The sequence below is a fragment of the Hemicordylus capensis genome, chromosome 6, assembly GCF_027244095.1.
Source record: "Hemicordylus capensis ecotype Gifberg chromosome 6, rHemCap1.1.pri, whole genome shotgun sequence".
Taxonomy (NCBI): domain Eukaryota; kingdom Metazoa; phylum Chordata; class Lepidosauria; order Squamata; family Cordylidae; genus Hemicordylus; species Hemicordylus capensis.
The window spans coordinates 50,974,712-50,995,878 of record NC_069662.1 but is presented as its reverse complement, the minus strand read 5'-3'; the positions used below and the strand labels follow the sequence as shown (position 1 = coordinate 50,995,878).

Sequence of the window (21,167 nt, the reverse complement as noted above, 5' to 3'; positions counted from 1 at the left end):
TGATTACATGTATTTATTTGAATGGATGGCACTAATATCCATCTTAGACAGAAAAGATGGATGGTGTCCTATCCCTAGAAGGAACATTCAGATACACATCTTTTATGTTCAGTTACATCTGTATTCTAGGGTGTGTGTGTGTGTGTGTGTGTGTGTGTGTGTGTGTGTGTGTGTGTAGTCTGAAAACAAGTGTGGGGAGGAGCCTTGAAATTTTAATTTTATAGAAACGTTATCTAGATTTCTAAACTATGACCAAAAAATAAGCTGAAGTATGAATTTTATGGTTCAAATATAACTTGTGTTAACCTCGTTTAAGGGGGGGGGGATTAAGTGGGCTAACCGCCAGGAGCCACACAGCTCCCGTCGGTTCTCACAACCATTCAAAAGTGGGCTGGGCTCCTTTAGCCCACTTTCGAGTGGTTGTGCGAATAGCCTCATATAGCCTTGTAACTCTGCTTAAGCAAGAAGAGAGGAGTCGACCTTCATTCTCAAACGTAAGAGGAAAAGGAAAGCAATAGTTATAAAAGCACTTTCCTGATCTAGGTACTGTATAAATGAATAAAAAATAAGGAGTTTTAATTGCTGGCGTTTTAATTGCTGATGTTAAGGTCTTTTAATTGCTGGCATTTATTATTATTATTATTATTTATTAGTTCATTACATTTATAAACCACCCCATCCAGAGGCTCTGGGCAGTGTACAACATTTAGTACTTCATTTCTAAAAAGAGTGGTGCTGGAGGTTACTTGCATGGCTGGGAATTGTGGTTTCTGATCTGGAGCACTTTCTCCTAAACTCAGAGCTGATTGCAAGATATAAGAGCTGATTTCAGGGGTGTAGTGGATGGGGGATGCGCAGGGACGGAGCACCAGTTCTTCTCGGCTTCTCTGACTGTTGAGGTGGGCATAGCCATGGGGCATAGCGAGGTTCCCGGCGGCAGGGGAAGAAAGTTTAGCCAGGGGACCTCCATCATGCGCACAAAGCAGAGCCCAGAGCCCCAAATCCACCACCCCGTGTCTGATGTCAGACGTAAGGGGGCTGGGCAACCTAACCCCCCAAAGGACGCTACACCCATTTCTTGAACTCACCGTTCAGTGAGCTTTTTGGTGCTGGAGGGTGGCCACTACCGTGGCTAGCAGCACCACTGGCTCGATAGCATGGGGCCGGGCTGGGCAGAGGGCTGCTGTCCTCTGCCGAGAGCAGCAGCAACGGATCGAGGCTGGACAGCTCCTGCATGGCAGCCAGGGGGCAGAGCAGTGGCGAGGGGCGGTCTGCTGGGAGGAGGAAGCACGGGGGGAGGAGGAAGGAAGCCCCCGCAAAGTGCCATGTGCCCCAGCTGTAGGGCCCCAGCGCCCGGCGCGGAAAGGGCAGCAGCAGGTTGCACCCCAAGCCTTGTGGGCACCTTGTGGGCCCCTTAACCCTCTGGGCCAGGGGACATTTGTCCCCCCTTGTCCAATAGACACTACGCCAGGCCTGCTCAACTTAGGCCCCCCAGCTGTTTTTGAACTACAACTCCCATAACCCCCAGACACAGTGGCCAATAGTCAGGGATTATGGGAATTGTAGGCCAACATCTGCAGGAGGGCCGAAGTTGAGCAGCCCTGCACTACGCCCATGGGGCTGTCATGGAGAGCACCAGCACTTCTGAATTTGCAACAACATCACTGGCTGATTGTGATGGGGGGAAGGGCACTCTGTGTGTGTTCAAAGGCAGCTGTTCCTCTATTCATATCATACAAGCTGAACCTTGCCATGAAAAAACCATTTCCTGGGCTGAGCATTGTGAAGCTTGCCTGCCAAATGTACTTCCACTGCCTAGCTGTTGGCCATGGAAAATAGATCTCAAAACTTTGTCCACATGAATTGTATATTGAAATTTTCACTTTTTTTAAAGTAAGGGTAAGTAGACAAGATGTTCACACATAGTGAATGGACCTTTCTCTTCTACCTGAAAGAGTTCTGTGTAGTTTGAAACCTTGCACCTACATACACAAACAGAAATTGGCCCAATGCATAATAGAAATCCCAAGGTAACTTTTAAAACTGTATTACTAGGCCATAAAGTAAAAGTATCATTATACCAGCCTAGGATCTTTGAGCCCCTGCCTACCATCAGAACCAATATGGCTAGTGTTTTTAGGCACTAGCCATGGACTATGGACACAGGACAGCATGGACACATGACTATGCTGGTGGCTCCCAACCTGCCTTGCCTGAAGAAAAGAGAGTAACCAACTAGAGGACTCAGTTCGTACTGCCTGGCAGAGTAGCCATTCCCTACCGTGTCTAATTTCTCTTTTCCCCTTAATGCAAATGACACTCTGAATGAATAACTATGGATTAATACCCAGAATTTCTCTTTCATTTAATCTTTTTTTTAAAATGGACTTATTTTACAGACCAGGTTTTGTTTAAGTCTTGCTGGATTGCAGGCAAGTCTTTGATTTCCACTTCTGAACTAATGATGTTTACAGCAATTAACAAATGAGCTCAACCTCCCATTTTGCTCAATTTCTTTTAAATAACCCAGCACTACAATTAAAATCGCCACCTAATGGAGCAGTGGGGAAATAACTTGCCTAGGGAGCAAGAGGTTGCAGGCTCAAATCCCTGCTGGCATATTTCCGAGACTATATCAGGCAGCAGTGATACAGGAAGGTACGGAAAGGGATCATCTCATACTGAGCAGGAGACAGCAATGGTAAACCCCTCTTGTATTCTACTAAAGACAACCACAGGACTCTGTGGTTGTCAGAAGTAGACACCAACTTGACAGCACAACTTTACCTTTACAATTAAAAGCTGTGTTTAATTTCTAAAACAAAAGGAGCTGGTCTGCTAGAGCTTAAAACTGAGTTAGAAATCCTCTGCCAACAGCCTGATCCTATGCAGCATTAGGCACACCTAACAAATCAATTCCGAAGGGCTTAGACTTCACAATGGACAGGATGGTTGCGGGGCAGGGGCTGTCTCAAAGTTCAATGTTTTGTAAACTGCCTTGAGACTGTTTTACTGAAAGGTGGTATGAAATCTAACAAACAAATAAAGATGAAACGGCCATATACCGAGTCAGACCATGGGCCCATCTAGCTCAGTATTGTCTTCACAGACTGGCAGCGGCTTCTCCGAGGTTGCAGGCAGGAGTCTCTCTCAGCTCTGTCTTGCAGAAATGCCAGGGAGGGAACTTGGAACCTTCTCTACATGCAAGCAGGCAGGTGCTCTTCCCAGAGTGGCCCCATCCCCTCCTGGAAATAGAAATACCCCTCCTGAAACCGAAATACCACTTCTCCATACACACGAGAGGCTCTCTTTATATGATTCCTTCCTATATTCCAGGGCTGAATATATGCAAACAGCCTTCAAAGCTTTAGATCCGGTTCAAACAAAAATTAATATTAGCTCCATACTAAATTACAAGATTCAAAAAAGCTGCTGTCACAATACATCCGCTAGTCTTCAAAGCAACTTTAAGTATGCTCGTCATCAGTGACCTGGCGGTCCTCCAGCCACAACTTAATGCCTGCATGCGCGCAAATCCAATTGGACAGAGTATGGCTAGGCGGATACGGCGACATCACCTATATCCAAACCACTCCGCTTCCCTTCGAGCACGTGACTCAACGCCGGTGGAGAGATTGAGGGAACCTCGAAGTTTTCACCCGAGTCCGCACAATAAGGAAGCCGACTATCTCCACTATTAAGTTAAAGCGTGCACTTCTGCACATGCGTGTTGTGAGGTCATCTTTTTATCCCGTAGGAAACCTATCAGAGGCTTCGAGGATGCTGTTGAAAGCATAGACCTAAGAAATACACTCAGCAGACATACAGTTCATCCGCCTTCTGATTCCTTTAGGCGCTTTTTCTTCCTCCACTGTTCTTGAAGTGAAAGCTGTCCAAAGGAAACGATCGAAAAAGCCAGGGTTTTGGTGTAGCTATGACTGTACAGCAGCTTCTACGTGTTTTCCCCACCCCAATGTTAACGGCAATTACAGGAATACCTGCTTTTTCTAACTCGGCTCTTATAGCCTATTTGCACACCTAACCTGTAATATTAGTATTTCAGGACTTCCATTTGCTGTTTGCTCCCAGCTATAGGTGTAAGGTATAACAATTTTATAATGATTTTTTTGATATGAAATCATAGGTGGTTGTGTTGAGTCATTAGAAGAAAAATCCACAATCCAGAGTTGGGTAAATAAATGTTTTTATTACGACCAAAAAGTAACAAAGCAAACAGCAACCCGATTCTCACAGAGCTCTTAATTGGGGTAGAAGGTAAGCAAAAGAATGAGCCGCGGGAGAAGAGGGCATTTTTGTTCAACAACATCGAGTCTATGTTGGCCTAATGAACAATTCTGTAGGACGTAAAAGCTCGCTGTTGATTATGCTCCTTTGTTTGTTTGTTTGTTTATTTATCTATTTATTTTAGTGGTGTTGGTTCTAATAAAAGCATTAGGTACTTTGGATTGTGAATTCCAGGGCAGACAATAGTGGTGACGGGAATCCGGCAGTTGCCTCACCAAACAAGTCGAGTTATTCTAGCAGTTTCATATCTCTGCAGTGGGGAGCTCTGTTCTCACTTGCAGTCTGCTTCCGGGTCTTCTTTTCCCCCACAATCACCACGTTTTTGTAATTCTCTTATGGCGGCGCCCACCGGAGATGGAAGGAAAAGGAAGCAATTTGGGAATCGTTTCCTCACCGATCCGGCTCGTCTTTTTCAACACAACGCCTGGTAAGGAGGATAAATGAGTTGTGAAGCAGACCCCAAATAACCTGTCTCAATCCTTCTGCAAGTTCTTTTTCTGCAGAGAGTATTGGCCCGTTTCAGCTATTTTGTAGTCTGATCCAGCCTGAAACAAATCAGATTCTCTTTTCGGTTTCCTCTACACCCTATCCTTCAGTCTTTTCTGTGCTGAAGCCTCAGGCCATGAACGTCTGGAGTAATTATGTGTATAGTCACAGTGTTATTAATATGCATGGTGGTTTGCAGAGTAACAGTCAAGAAGAGCGGTCAATGGTCCGTGAAACTTACAATGCATGAACAATTGTTTCAGATTTATTTATTTATTTATTAGACTTCTATACCTCCCAAACTTTCGTCTCTGGGCGGTTAACATAAAAACAATTAAAACACATATAAAAGTTAAAACAATGCAAAAATTTTAAAACAACTATAACATTAAAAAGAGCCAGCGTGGTGTAGTGGCTAGAGTGCTGGACTAGGACCGGGGAGACCCCAGTTCAAATCCCCATTCAGCCATGAGACTTACTGGGTGACTTTGGGCCAGTCACTTCTCTTTCAGCCTAACCTACTCACAGGGTTGTTGTGAGGAGAAACTTAAGTATGTAGTAGACTGCTCTGGGCTCCTTGGAGGAAGAGTGGGATTTAAAATGTAAAATAATAATAATAATAAAAACATAGTTTGAAAAAGCTGAGAAAGCTTGAGTGAAAAGATGGGTTTTCAGGTGTTTTTTAAAAATTGCCAGAGATTGCATCTCAGCAGGGAGCGCATTTCACAATCTCGGGCAGCGACCAGCAGGCGACTTGGTGGTAACTGGAGACGGACCTCCTCAGATGACCTCAATGGGCGGTGTGGGTCATAGTGAAGAAGACACTCTCTTAAATACCTAGGGCCTAAGCCGTTTAGGGCTTTCTAAGTTACAACTAGCAGTTTGTATTTTGCCTGGAAACCTATTGGCAGCCAGTGAAGCTCTATCAGCAGAGGAGTAATGTGGTCTCTCCAAGATGACCCAGAGACCAACCTGGCTGCCACATTCTGAACAAACTGAGTTTCCAGACTACGTACAAAGGCAGCCTCACATAGAGCGCATTACAACAATCAAGTCTGGAGGTTACCAACAAATGTACCACTGTTTTGAGGTCATTGATCTCGAGAAAAGGGTGCAGCTGCCATATCAGCCAAAGCTGATAGAAAGCACCCCTGGCCACCGCCTCAACCTGAGAAATCAAGGAGAGGTGTGGATCCAGAAGTACTCCCAGACTGCAAAGATGGGACGAGGATGAAGGTGTTAAAACAAAGTCTTCATGGAAAAGATGGGACATGAAAAGGGGTTTGAAGGAAGTAAATCTCACCTTATATCAGGCCTGCTCAACTTTTGCCCCACTACTGTTTTTAGACTACAACTCCCATAATCCCCAGCCAGAGTGGCCAATAGCCAGGGGTTATGAGGGTTGTAGGCCAACATCTGCAGGAGGGCCGAAGTTGAGCAGCCCTGCCTTATATGGATCCCCCAACCCATTGTGGATTACTTTGGTGTTTCATTTTAGCTGCATTGTCACTTTGGCTTATGTTGCTGAACTCATTTACTTTTGGCTAGGGTCTTGTTCATTACTCCATCTTCCCCCTCCCCCCGTTACTGAAAACATCATTTTTCTTGGGCATGTATATCTCAGACCAGCTTGTTTGCTGGCATCTGCTGTTGGCATCACTCAGAACAATGTGATTCTGACATCTAGGTTGGATTGACACGTTCTTCTGCCCTGCAGGGATAATGTGGAGTGGTCTGAAGAGCAGGAAGCAGCTGCACGAGCAAAGGTCCAAGAGAACAGTATACACTTTGTATCTCAAGAGCAACAAGGTACAACTTTGTAAAAACCTGGTCTCATCTCTTCTGTAGGTGGGAACTCTAGTGATAATATTTTAACCCCAACCCAGAGTAAATTAGCTATTACACGCCAGTGTAAGATAACATTAGTAGTTTACTTTCCTCTGGATCATGACTATAGTTTCTATGGGACTCTTCATAGACACTTTCTCTCAGAGTATAAGGAGGCCATTCATTACAATGGGCTATTTTCCACCACTTGCTCTAGTAGACAGGATTGTTCTTAGGTGAATGACAGGCAGCAGGAACAGGATCCCCAATTCCTTTACTGTCTTGCTCCCACAGACAAGGAAACTGAGGAGCTCCTGCTCCCATCCATCTTTTTGCCTGAACTCTCCACGGGTTTTTGGTGAGAACAATCCTTGCTGCTTCTCCTCCCCTTCCAGTGGTTCCTGCTTCCCTTTCAGACCCAGATCAAGGCACATGCTCTCAAGACAGTACACCTTCCCACCCATCCAAAAGTCTCTGCATTGGTGGATCTCTCCAGCCATTGCCAAGGGTCTTTGTTTCAGAGACTGCCATCCCTGGTAGCAGTCACGTCAGATACCAGTCTCCTGGCCTGAGGGCAACTGTGCAACAAAGAGGTCACCCAAGGAAGGTGGAACTGGTCAGAGTGCCACCACAGCTTCAGTTGGTTGGAGCTGCACACAGTCAGACTGGCTCTGGTTCAATTTTGAACTCTCACACTCCACCATCATGTTCTAATGCAAATGGACAACACAACCACCAAATCCCATCTCAGCTGCCAGGGGGGCTCCAAGTCCAGATCACTGATAGCGGAATCCAGTCTCCTCCTCAGTTGGACCAAAATGTACCTAGCCTGCATTAGAGCAGAACACCTCTAGGGCACAGCCAACTCCAGTCCAATTGGCTCAGCCGACAGACTGTAGACCCAGCTGAGTAGAGCCTCCACCCCAACACATGCCATCTCATTACCCACCACCTGGGTATTCTGCTAGTCAACCTCTTCGCCAGCCAATCACAAACTTCTCCAATTTTCCACCAGGTACCAGTCTCCCCTGGAAGAGGGCGCACTCATGCCCCCCGGGGCCTCCTGTATGCCTTCCCTCCAATAGCCTTCATAGCAAGGTTGCTGGCAAAGATGTATGCCAAAAGGGCGGAACTAGTCCTAGTCACCCCACACTGATACAGGAGACCGTGGTTCTCCAATTTCCTAGCCCTCTCTACCTCCAGACCCTTGCGTCTCCCCAGCCAGCCAAACCTTCTATCCCAAGGCCCCCTCTTGCACTCAGACTCAGACTGGCTACAGTTCTACACCTGGAGGTTGAACACTCCCTCCTAGAAAAGAAGGGCTACTCCAGGGCAATCCCAGATACTATATTAGCCTTATGCTGGCCTTCCACCAATTGCACTTACCAGGCCACCTGGGCAGCTTTCCTATGCTGGACAAGGAGAAAGCACATCGACCTCTTCTCTGCCAAGGTCGCAAAGGTCCTAGCCTTTACACAGGCCAGACCTGACCAGGGACTTGGTCCCAGCACCCTCAAACGCCAAGCATCAGCTCTCTCCTCGGTCCTTAAACTCAGGCTTTCAAACTCCATCTCACTGCATCACCACATCACACATTTCCTGCGAGGGGCTTCTAACATGGCTCCTCCCCCTGTTCACAGGTTCCCCATAGGGAACCTTCACAGGGTCCTTAACCCCCTCAGACGTCCTCCTTTTGAGCCCCATGCACTCCATTGCCCTGAAGCTTCTCTCCTGCAAGGTCCTCTTCCTTGTCGCTGTCACAACTGCTTGGCGGGTGTCCAAGCTGGGACCGCTATCAGTCCATAAAGAACTCTGCATCTTCCGGCAGGATGCAGTGGTTCTAAGGATTGATCCTCCCTTCCTACTTAAGGTCAAGTCTTCCTTTCACTGCTCCCAGGATGTCATTCTCCTATCTTTCTGCCCATCCGCATCTCCTCGGAAGGAGCAAGCCTGGTAGTGAATGTGCACGGAACCGCGGAGGTGCGGTTCGATGCTGGCGGGGGTGCCTCTGTAAGGGCGGGGGAGGGCGCACTTACCCCTCCCGCTGCTTTCCCCCCTCCAGCGCTCTGTTTTAAGTGAAATCCGTGGGGCTGCAGCGCACCTCCATGCTGCCCCTTCCCCCCGTTGGTGGCCAGAAGTATCACGTGTGCCCGTCGCATGTACATCAGGGGCACACAATGGGCACATGCGCAGGCAATACTTCCGGCCAAGAACGGAGGAAGGGGCAGCAGGGAGGTATGCCGCCGCCGCATGAATTTCACTAAAAATGGAGTGCCAGTGTGGGGGGAAGCGGCGGGAGGGGTAAGTGCGCCCTCCCCCGCCCTTAAAGAGGCACCCCGCCCCGGCGTCAAACCTTCGAGCCAGCGCCGCCTTCGAACCAGTTCAGAGGCCTTTAGAATGGCCTCAGTGGTCTCCGGACCGGTTCGTGCACATTCCTAGAGCCTGGCACAAACTAGACGTTCATAGAGCCCTGCGTATACAGGCAGAACTAAAGAGATTCCGAAGTCAGAGACTCTCTTTGTCTCCTTCCATCCAAGCTCCCTAGCTTCCAAGGCCTCCAAGGCCACTCTAGCACGCTGGATCAAAGCGTGCATCTCAAGGGCATATGAAGCCTTATCCTTACCGGCTCCGCATACCATCTCAGCTCATCCAACACGCAACACCTCCACTTCAGCCGCCTTCTCCGCACACCCTCCACTGGCCAAGATCTGCAGGGTGGCCCCCTGGCCATCCATTTCACCTTTCATGAAGCACTACAAAATAAAACCTACCTCTCCCCCTCGAGCGGCCTCTGGGCGCACAGTGCTCTAGCAGGTAGCAGCGATTTGATCAATGGACACCCTGCCCCCAACACTTTACCACCCTGGTATGTCCCATTGTAATGAATGACCTCCTGGACTGTGTGCGAAAGAAATGTCAGACTTACTGCGAATGGTTCTTACAGCACAGTGTACATTCAGCCCACCCCCGGATCAATCAGAGACCACAAACAGGTATCCCTCGGTAGGCCACTTCGCTATTCTCTGCTTCTATCCTGTCTCTGATCTATCTCCTCATCTGATCTGTCTCCTGAAGCTGCATCATTTACTGAACGGAGGTCCCTCCTCTCACTGCCTGCTGGGTAAGGAGGCTGGGCTAGCTTCTTACTCACCTGAGCCATTTTCCTGTGAACAATCCTGTTTTCTGGCGCAAGTGGGAGGAAACAGCCCATTGCAATGAATGACCTTAGGACACTGTGTAGAAAGAGCAATTCACAGTAAGTCCAACATTTCTTTTTTGTGCCATGGGAAATTGGGTTCAGAACACATAATTCATTATCATTTATCACTTTGACGTGTGGTTATGCTGATCTGTTCAGTTCAACTTTCTGAGAACTTTTTTTCTGAACACATGAAAGAAGAGACTGCCTTGCTCACGGAATCTGTGTCCAAATTGGGTCTTGTGCTCAATTGCCCACTCAGTTGAATGGGCCACAGCTTCAATTTCTTTTTAAATACCTGGATATTGGAAGAAGAGCAAACAATGTTAAAGTGAGAGCTGATTCAAACATGTGGGTGATGCATGGCACAGTCCTCATGCACGACACGCCACTCATGACGCACACAGATTGGATGAAATCTCCCCTGCGTCTGTATGAGGAAAGCTTGCAGACTAGAGGAAGAATTCTCTAGCTCACCTTCTCCTTGGTGTGTATGCTCTTAAGACGGTACTTCTGTCTAAGCATTTGAGATGGTCCTGCAGTCCTGTGACAAGCCTGGACTTTGGATCCTCCTGGATATTTGAATAAGCTCTAAATTGGTGCAGAGTCTCACTTTCTTTGGTGCAACATCCCCCCTCGCCCTCCACAGGTTCTGGTAAAAAGCTTTGAACAACCTAATATCCAGATGTTTAGCTAAAGACTTTACAGGTTCTGGCGTGTGTGTCTCCAATTAGATATGGCAATGGTAGCCACCAGTGTTTGATCACATCTTCCCCTTTCATGCATAAAGTGGGGTGGGTCTGCTTTTCATATCAAAAAAAGGATGGTTCTGATAACAGAAATGAATGCGGCTGAGAGAAAAGTGCCTGAGGCTACAGACCTTGAGAAGAGAAGGCAAGGGAGGGTTTATCTCCCCTGACAATTCTATTTTTTTTTTAAACATGTATATCCCACTCTTCTTCCAAGAGCCCAGAGCAAACTACATGATTATGTTTATCCTCACAACAAGGCTGTGAGAGAGGTTAAGCTAAGAGATACATGACTGGCCCAGAGTCACCCAGTGATTTTCATGGCTGAATGGGGATTTGAACTTGGGTCTTCCCAGTCCTAGTCCAGCACTCTAACCTGCTCAATTTAGAACCCCCCCCCAGCTGTTTTCAGACTACAACTCCCATAATCCCCAGCCACAATGACCAATAGCCAGAGATTATGGGAATCGTAGGCCAACATCTTCAGGAGGGCCGAAGTTGAGCAGCCCTGTATGCCATGCTGGGGAGATGCACTTCTTTTGTTGTTAAAATCAGATTATGTTAATAAAGCAGACACATGTTTAAATAATATAGTTGATGTCATCATGCCTAATTTAGCCTGGGTTGCTAGAGAATCAGTTGGAAGTGGGGGCCACAGTGTTGTCTGCTCCAGCTGCTAGCCTGGGAACTGGATACTCTATATGTCAAGTTAACCTTTAAGGGATCCTTCTTTAGACGTGTGCACTATAAACTGTTAGCCTGACAACAATATACTTATATGAGCTTAAGGTCGATTTAAAACAAGTTGTCGGTCTTCTTGGCGGCAAAAATAATTTGGGATCTGGCACATCTCCCGGGGAAGGGTTCAAAAGTGCGAGACATCTACCAAGATTGCCTGAACTCACTGCAGAACTTGACACGGATATGGGAAATTGAAAAGTGGTTTCCCAATCCATCTCAGCTACGATGGTGTCGTATAAGGGAGGAGGTGGCTCCATGAAGAATATTATCAAATTGGGAAGGCATTAGAGGAGACCTATGGGGGAGATGAAAGATCTGGCAAGTAAGTGAAATGAAGGGAGGCTGAAGATTACACTGGAGCTCCTATAAAGTGTTGAGATGGAAACAAATTGATGGTTTTCAAAGAATGTTAGAAACAGGAACAGCATCCGCCGTATCCATTGAGGATAGGACAAGAATCAATGCCTTTAACTGCAGGAAGGTAGATTCTTGTCTAACAAGAAGAAATCTTCACATTGTAAACATTTAATCAGTGAAAGATGCTATTTCAGTAGACTGTGGGATTTCCTTTCCTGAACAGAGTTTCAAGGAAATCCTGGCTTGGTGTTTTGATCTAAGCAGATGACTTAGATCAAGGGTTCTTAAGTTTTTTGCAACTACAAACTCTTGCACACCAAGATCCTCAAGTTTTACTCGTGAACCCCCCACCTATAAGGATCCTGTAAGAATTGGGCGGGGGGATAAGTATTCAGGGTAGTTATTTTCAAGAACATTATTCTGGTTTACCAGGAAACAAATTATATTCAGTGCAGCAAATGTTTTCTGGAGACCACCTAGGACTAACAGGGATTCCCAGATGTTATTCACTACAACTCTCAGCATCCCTAGCTGTAATCACCTTTGGCTGGGGATTATGGGAGTTGTAGTCAACAACATCTGGGAAGCCCTGTTAGAGGAAACACTGCCTGGGACCCACCCAATGGATCCCCAGGAGGTCTATGGACCCCAGGTTAAGGACCACTGCCTTAGATTCAAAGTACCTGTTACAAGGGCAATATGTTGGGTTAGGAGACCTCTGAGAGTTGCTTCTAGATATAAGATGTGCTTTTCTAAACTGCTGTATGCTGAGTATGGCATGGGAACCACTTTTCTGGCAAAGACTTTGGGCTTGACTTTGGTTAATCTTCTTTGCAGATGCATATGAGCTCAATGCTAACAAGTATTGGAACGACTTCTACAAAACCCATGATAATGGGTTTTTCAAGGACCGACACTGGCTGTTTACTGAATTTCCTGAGTTGGCTCCAAACCAAAATGTTAATCAGATTGACAAAAGCACCTCTGAGGACAGTGACATTGTGAGAAATGCCAAGAACTCAGGCCCCGGAGGCTGTTGTGGCAACGGACTCGGTTCAATGGAGACTGGAGTCTCAGAGCATCTGTTGGACTCGGAGACAAGCAGTTTTGACACTGTTCACCAATTGCATAAAGAAGAGGAAATGGCATTGCAGAAGCTGGCAGAACTACAATTAAGTGATCGTGACTTCCCGGGGTCCTCTGCTACTTACCGAATACTAGAGGTAACAGCATGGTAAATCAGAAAAGCTCAAAGAAATTAAAGGGTCACTTGATCTACTGGTGGCTACTAAACATTGACCATGTTACTCTTTGAAGCCATATAATCAGTATTCCCTCTAACAGGGATTCCCAGATGTTATGTACTACAACTCCCAGAATCCCCAGCTGCAATGGCCTTTGCTTGGGGATTATGCGAGTTGTAGTCCACAACATCTGGGAATCCCCGTTAGAGGGAACACTGCATGTCTCACACACACACACACACACACACACACACACACTCAGTGATTGTTGCTGTTGTCTCCCTTGTGCTTTTTGTAGATGGTGATCTGTTTGGGGACACTGAGCCATCATATTTCTTTTGCTTTGTAAACTGTTTTGAGAACATTTTGTTTATAAGCAGTATATAAATATCCATCAATCCATAATTCAGTGTTAATTGCCATGATTTTCATAAACTCATATCTCCTCTTTAGGGCAGCCTTCTTGTAAGTACTATCCCAGGGGAAGAGTTTTGTTTTGTTTTGGGCAATAAAGGAGGGCAGGAGAGGAGAGGCTGTTTGCTTCATAACAGCTTCCTACCAAATGTATAATCACTGAAAATATTCACTAATTATCTGTTTTTTGGGGCAGGTGGGCTGCGGTGCAGGAAACACAGTCTTCCCCATCCTTCAGACCAACAAGTAAGAGAGACTTCAAGTAAATTATAAGCCTGGGCTTGTCAACCACTGGCATTTTTTTTTACAGTTCATATTTTGGGTGGTCCTTAACATTAACGTTGGGTGGACCTTAACATCCTTACAACGACAAAAGGACTCTGTCCTTTCTCTGTCCCTAGCTACCAGATTCAGTTCTGGCTCTATTTTAGCTCTGCCTAACCATTGGCCTCAGCCAAGGGACCAAGATTTTTAAATCAAATGGCAGACCTGGCTAGATTGTGCTTTATTGCCATGCATTCACAGCCTGCCTTATTTTCATACAGTTCTGCAGCAGATGAAGGTGACAGCTTGCCTTCCACACATAGCCTTCATATGGCCCTTCCTGCCAAAGGGCACCATCTTTGAAAACTCCCCTGCAGCTGCCCTCATTCTGAAAATGATATTAAGCATTACTTACCAGGCTTCTCGGGTTCATTTCAGTGATCCAGGCTTGTTTGTGTATTGCTGTGACTTCTGCACTACAGCAGTGGACCTTGTCCAGGTAAAAACCAATTTGTTTGTTTGTTTGCTGATTTGTTTGTTTGTTTGCTGATTTATTTGATTTATATCCCATTCTTGCCCATGAGCTCAGAGCCACTTACAGATTTTTAAAAAAATGTTAATAGTCCTGTCCCCGGGGGTTCCACAATCTTAAAAACTGATTCAAACTAAAAAAGGAACTGTTTGCTTTAGAGTAAGATTAACTGTTTGCAAAGGTAAAGAAGTGTGTGTGAGCAATACAGCGTCACATCACTTGGGCCACTGCACATGTGAGAATTCTGCAATTGCTTATGCAGAATTAATTTCTGCAAAAGCATCCTTTATTTAAGATGCAATGTTTGAGGTGTACTGGTGCAGAAATGTGGGGGCATGTGGTGCAATGCATTAAATGTTGGTCTTAGACATGGAGGAGACCCAGGTTCAAATCTCTAGCTGGCCATAAGGCTGACAGAGTAGGCCTCGGACAAGTTGCTCTCTCTTAGCCTAAGCTATTCCACTGGGCTGTGGGGGTGGGGGGGAATAAGACCTGTACTATAAAAAAGATAATTCTGTGCCCATACAGACCCATCCAGAATACGACCAGTCTCGTTGCTTTGCCTTCATTCACGACCTGTGTGAGAATCAGACCCCCTTTCCAATGCCAGATGAGAGTCTGGATGTGGTGGTCCTCATCTTTGTCCTTTCAGCTCTTCTTCCAGAAAAGTATGGAACTCTTGCTACATGATCTGCCTGCATTATCCAGATAGTAATGCAAGGGCGGGGTGGGGGGTGGGTGTCGGATTTGCACTGCACAATTGGATTATTGTGAGAAGCAGGGAACAAGTGGGACTAAGGCAAATGTTAACTATACTGTGGGTGAGCAGTGGAAATAGTTAATACCAAGATTTACCTTCTTCCTTGATTGTTGCCCAGGGGAACTTTACCAGCATTTATCTTTGGCTGCCAGATATTCTCACTCTCAAAATGTGTTTCTTTTCTCCAGAATGCAGGGCGTCATCAGCAGACTTAGCCGGCTTCTAAAACCTGGTGGTATGATTCTTTTACGTGATTATGGCCGTTATGATTTGGCCCAGCTCCGTTTTAAGAAAGGTATGTTGGGGTAAGGTGGTGGGACCAGGATATGACAGTCTGTGTGGGACGTGATCACTCCCTCTGAAATTCAGTACTCTTCTTTTTTTAAGTGTCTGCACTTCATTATTGAGCAGAGCCCCTAAACTAGTTCTAAGAAAATGAAGGCTCTTCCTCTCCTCCATAGGCAAAAGCAGAATTAGGAGGAGAGGCTGCTGAAAGTGCAGGTAGCATTTGTATGTGAATGAGGGAGCACATTTTTCTGAATCTTTTTAGATAAAAGGGGGAAGGAGTTGTTTTCACATGAGCTAACACTTTTAGCTCTCAGCCAGTAATGCTTATCCTAATGTCACTGACGGCAGGGGGGTCACTTCTGGTAGGCAATAGCTGGGTTTGTGGTTTTCATTTCTTGGGCGAGATGTATACTCTCCCTCTGCTGTACTGTAACACACAACTGAGCTTCTGGTGGGAGCTGGGAGAGGAGAAATCAAGAATATATCAGAGGGAGAAGGGAGAGGTTGCTTGATGGCCAGGTATTTAAAACACATGCTTTCTGGGAAGGGCTTTTATATGTTTATGGAAGAAAGAGCGACAAAGAAAAATATACCTGAAAGGGGGGAGAATGGAAAAATCTGCATTTTCAGTGGCTTAACTGGCAAGAAATGAAGTGTTTTGTGGGGGGTGCAGAGAGTGCTGCAGATTGCAACTGCTCGTTACCTTTTGCGGGGGGCGGGGGCAACACGATTGGAGGAGTCTGAGCTGTGGTCAGAACCCTCCTTCCTCTCTCCCAGGTCAATGTCTGGCTGACAACTTCTATGTAAGAGGAGATGGCACCAGGGTGTATTTCTTCACGCAAGGTAACCAGCTGGCAAGTCCAGCCACAGGCTGTAGAGGTTCAGCTTCCATTTGCCACCTGGAGGGTCACTAGTTTGAGAACTTGGCTTGGTGCCTCGTATGAAGAGGGTGGGAAGTGGTTTTGTACGAGGGGTGTTCCTGGATGGCAGTGAGTAGAACGACTTCCACAGTTTGGTACTCCTGAGGCATTTGTTGTAAACCACCTAGAGACTTCGGTAGTGGGCAGTATACAAATTAAATAAATAAATACATTTCCTTTGTATATTTGCTTCCCCAGCCCAAAACTAAAAACTACAAAACAAGAACTAAAACATGATGGCAAAAATAGTCACGAATCAGAAACAAGGAGATGAAGAGAAGCTTCAGGATGGTGGATTAAATGCTTACATAGGCTTAATCCAGATGTCACCGCCAATTGGCTGTTGGAGAAGTGCTTAGGCTTTACACCAGAGGTGAGCAAACTTAGCCTTCCAGCTGCAGTTGAACTTTATTGAATAATTTATTGTGGCTGAGGATGATGGGAGTTGTAGTTCAACAACAGCTGGAGGGCCAGGTTTGCCCTGCTTTATACCCTGTTCCCTCCCTTATTCACATTGTGGATTTTGGTAACCAGCTCGCCATGATATTCAAATTGGGCAAACAAAGGTTACTGTGAACCATAGTTTGCCTCTAAACCAATGTGTTTCTGATTCTGGTGTCAGCAGGAAAATTCTGAATGGTTTCTGTTTTTCTGCTTCTATTATTGCCTGCTGGAAAAGGCTCTTCCTTTCTTTCCCTATTGACCTTGGATTTTTCTCTGTTGTGGTAGACTCTGGTTTGTATAGTATAGAGCTGATGAGTCAAGGTAGCAGGGGACCTCTACTGCTGCTTGAAGCTTGAACTTGATGGCCTTGTAGTTCTTTACAACGGTGAGATTTAACTTTCTCTGCATTGTTCCTCAGATGAGCTGGATTCGCTCTTCACTACTGCTGGCTTGGAGAAAGTCCAAAATCTGGTGGATCGCCGTCTCCAAGTGAACAGGGGAAAGCAAGTCACCATGTACAGAGTGTGGATCCAGTGCAAATACCGCAAGCCCCACAGGCCAAGGGGAGACGTGGAGCCTCTATAAGAAATGGCCTGACACTTTTTCAGCACTGTGGCTGGACTTGAGGCCCTCCTTGGAGATTGCCCCCTTGGTCCAGCTACAGGACTCCATGGTGCTTGTGTCAGAGGCACACCATTTGGCACTAGCCTCCCAACACTTCTTGAACATTTTAAACAGAGAGTGGAGGGGAACAGACACTTCTCACAATGCTGAATACTTCTCATGGATTTGCATACAGCTGCATGACCTGCAGAGTTGTTCCTCGAGTCTCCTAATTCACAGGCCTTCCTCTAAATTAGTTAATTTCATTAACCATTCCTGCAGGGTAACTACTCAAATCCCAGTTTGGCTGCTGCCTTTTTCTGTTCTGCTTGAACAAGATTTTTTCAGATGAAGGATGGCTATCAGACTAATTGCATCTCCATTATTTTTGTGTGTGTTTGTTGGTGTTTTTAATGCCTGCATCTGTCTCAGAGATCTAAAAAGATCATTACCATTGGTTTAGGGTCCTGCATGAGTTGTCGGTTGCTTCAAGGAGCTGATCAGCTGGCTGTTTCTAAAACAGAGAGCTGAGACTTCTTGTGCTCCAAGATAACCATTTCATCTGGGAGGGTGTGTGAATAGTGATTGTGAAAATGTACTGGGAAGCTTGTGGGCTTCTAGAACAATATTTAAACAAAAAAATTGAATAGAATTGGCAGTTATTGCTGGACCAAACTTCTCTTAGCAAAAGCATCTTTAAAAACAACAACAACAAACTGCCTTTCTGTTTAAAACCATCCAAGATCGTATACAATCTCAAAACAATAACAAATAACTTTTTATTTACAATATTATATATGCTTTTCAACAACAACAGTTTTCAAAGCAATCTAAATAGCAAAAGGAATTAGATGTTTCCCGGTCCCAAGTGAGCTCACAGCCTAGAAACAAAATTCTATAAAACCATAGAAATCAAGATCAGCAGACACAGACTAAAGCTACCCAATCAGCAATTTTAGCTATCGTAGAGCCAGCAGCCAAGGGGGCTAGCTTTCTGAGGGAGGGAGTTCCATAATCTGAGTGCAACTCTAGAGGAGGCCGAGAGGCACACCATAATAGGTAGAGCAAGGCTGTTTCGGATGACTTCTGCAGATAGACATCTCTTTTCACGTTCAGCATCTCTTTTCGCGTTCAGCAGAGCCCTTCATAATCTACCTCATGAGTAGTTCTGTGAAAATGCAGAGTTTGCATGACCCATACCAGTGGAAATGGATCTCAACAGAGATCACTTAACTACTTACCTGGCATCAAATGAAACAAGTTGTTGCCTTCATCATCTTCCACAACAAAACAGCAAGCTGCCAAAATGCATATTGCATTAAGCCCCAAATGCACCCGAGGAATTTGGTAATCTTGCTGCTCCAACAGCAGGGTAAATAACTATTTTTCATGGGGGGGGTGATTTCTCAAAAATTTACTTAGAATTTTTTAATTGGCCTAGTTTAAAGGTAAACCTGAATTTAATACAAGCAGACACAGTAAAGCCTATGTGTATAATCTCCAAAAACCTAATCATGAGAACACTGGGGGACAGATCTAACTTCTAAGGGCGGGCATTACAAATGATACAAGCTATGTGTTATCTTTATCTTTATGGGCTCTCCACCAGACTCAGCAAACAAGTAGATCATCACAGGCACTAGAATCCAGAAGATGCCTTTCAGTATCTTGGTACGGTCATCTGCTGAGCTGATAAGAGTGATCCTGTATTCCTATTGTATGCCCTCCAAATATCTGAGTGTTTTCAATTCTCAAATTATGCATATGTGTGAATCTACCAACCAAACAGCATGCATAGATGTTTGGTCTCATGAAGAAATGCTGTTTTTGTCCTGTGACTATGATCTCTTGGTTTTTGAAAGTTCTGGACACTTCTTGCAGCCTAATCATAAACATGTTTACTTGGAAACAAGTTCCATCTTGTTAAGTGGGACTTCCAATTAAGTGTACAGAGTCTTGCATACACAGGAATGCAGCCTTAGTCATCGTGTAAGTGAACTTGTTTCTTATCCTTGCATGTATGCAGAGAGATCCAAACAAATCTATCTCTTGTCTCTAAAACAGATATAATTCTGCCATGCAAAACACATGTGGGCTGCATGACCAAAGATTTTGGCTTATGCTTTTAGATTGTTTAAAGCCTCTATTTAGCTAGAAATCAATGTTTTAACTAATTGTAACAATCACTAGGCATGTACAGGAGATACATGAATTTCAAAATGGGAAACTTCCATCCTGTTGGGCAGGATGATGGCAGCTGTTCACTAGTCTACCTACTTCAGATGTCTTATACTTTTGCCTAGACCTGATGGCAACAGCAACATACACTAGCTCTATTTGTTCAAGCCCTGGATAAGGGCAAGGGGGCACAAATCCAGACCCTAGCCCTTGAGGGCATGGAGGCTGGCTTTGTTGGGCAGTCCCCAGTGGGAATATCCCATCTTTGAAAACAAGCTCTATGTCTTTTGTGCCACCTGTCCATGTTCATGTTTACTTAGAAGTCCCGCTGAGTTCAATGGAACTTACTTCCAGGTAAGAAAATAATCTCCCACATAATATAGCCAGTAAAAGGCTTAGAGGCTGCAATCCTATAACAAGCAGATATGAGTAAACTCCACTGACGTCTCCTTGCTAAACTGGCAGAGAGACAACTTCTAAAGTGGTGGTTCTCTTCTTTTTAGCAGGAGGAGACCAACTGTCCCAATACAGCCCAGCATAGTGACTCTCCAGTGGCTGTTGCTGGCATATCTTGCATGTGTTTTCTTTTTGTAAAAAAAAAAAAGTTTGAGTCTTCAGGATGGGGGACCATTTTTTCATATATTTTGCTTTGTAAACTGCTTTGAGAACTTTTTGTTGAAAAGTGGTCTATAAATATTTTAAATAACTCCTCCTCAGGGGGTCTTGTTTCTGTGTAAGTTTGCCTAAGATTGGGTTGAATATAGCCATCACTGATCGAGGCAAGAAGATCCATGCTCTTAAGTATATATTGCACACACTGAAATGACTAGGCAATTTCTAAAATGCCTTCTAGCATACTGCACTCAAAAGCATGACATGTGAGATGTCCATTTTAGATGGGAATCCAGGGTCCATGCTCCACAGTGTGGGTTTGCGTCATTTGTAGATCAGTTGAGAATCATGAGCAAAACCTCTTGAATTTGTCATAACAAGACAAGCATTCCTAAACATACAGTTGAAGAATTAAGTGATTAAAATTGGGTAGATTCAGGCTAAAAAGCTGCAATCCAAATTCAGTGTTAATTTCTTTCACCTGTTTGCGGAATGAGTTTTGTTCTGAGTGGCAGTATCAAGGCAGTGTGCTTGCATGTGCTTTCAAAGTGGGGCCTTCCTGATTCAACCTGAGTGGGATCTAAAATTAACTGAGTGAACATCAGAAACCATGCATGCACGCCTTAGAGGGAACACTGAATCCAATGCATACTTTTCTAGGAGGAAAAGCAGCACTGGAGTGGCCCAAATCTCATTGAAGCTGCTTTCTGTTTCCTAGACCTAGAGAGAGAGAGAGAGAGAGAGTGTGTGTGTGTGTGTGTCTGTCTGTCTCTCTCTCTCTCTCTTGCAGCACTTTTTTAAACTAAGCAACAACTGTGCATCCATCTTGGGCTGCAGGGGATAGTCAAGCCTGGGTATTTCTCCTGCATTTTTCATGACACTTCAGGGAGCTGCACCCTGATAACACTGAGAAATGGGCTGTTATGCACAACAAAACCCAACTTGACAGATCCTCTTACAGCTTTATGAGAGGGGACAGCATCATTCTCTGGAGAAATAAGGCATGTGGCAGGTGTGTGTGTGCATTTACAAAAATGGCTTCTTCCTGCTAGAGGGAGGGTTTCTCTCAAGGGAAAAGGAATGAAACAGAAAAGGGAATTTTTGTTATTATGCCCTCCCCTTCACTTTTGCTGGTTCAGTTACTGCTCCCAGAAAATGTGGCATTTGGTAAAGAAATGTGGGATGCTATGAGTGCTTACCAGTGCTCAAATTACAAAGTAGCCAGAGGGGATCTGGCTGCTTTA

General features: G+C 45.2%; 1 protein-coding gene across 5 annotated transcripts; it reads left to right on the top strand.

The window, feature by feature from the left end:
- The first annotated feature begins 3,629 nt into the window (after positions 1-3,629).
- On the top strand, positions 3,630-20,018 carry LOC128330250 (tRNA N(3)-methylcytidine methyltransferase METTL2-like). Of its 5 annotated transcripts, XR_008310026.1 has the most exons (10): positions 3,632-4,732; positions 6,509-6,600; positions 12,502-12,887; positions 13,519-13,568; positions 14,025-14,085; positions 14,647-14,786; positions 15,067-15,173; positions 15,944-16,009; positions 16,285-16,459; positions 16,949-17,084. XR_008310026.1 is itself a non-coding variant. In XM_053262785.1 (9 exons), the coding sequence occupies exons 1-9, from the start codon at positions 4,641-4,643 to the stop codon at positions 17,113-17,115; spliced, it is 1,161 nt and encodes a 386-aa protein (XP_053118760.1). In that variant the 5' UTR covers positions 3,639-4,640; the 3' UTR covers positions 17,116-20,018. The 5 variants fall into 5 exon arrangements, 4 of the variants coding, with proteins under 4 accessions (XP_053118762.1, XP_053118761.1, XP_053118763.1 ...); XM_053262785.1 differs by lacking the exon at positions 16,285-16,459 and having other exon boundaries at positions 3,639-4,732; positions 16,949-20,018; XM_053262787.1 differs by lacking the exons at positions 6,509-6,600; positions 16,285-16,459 and having other exon boundaries at positions 3,630-4,732; positions 16,949-20,018.
- Positions 20,019-21,167: the final 1,149 nt, after the last annotated feature.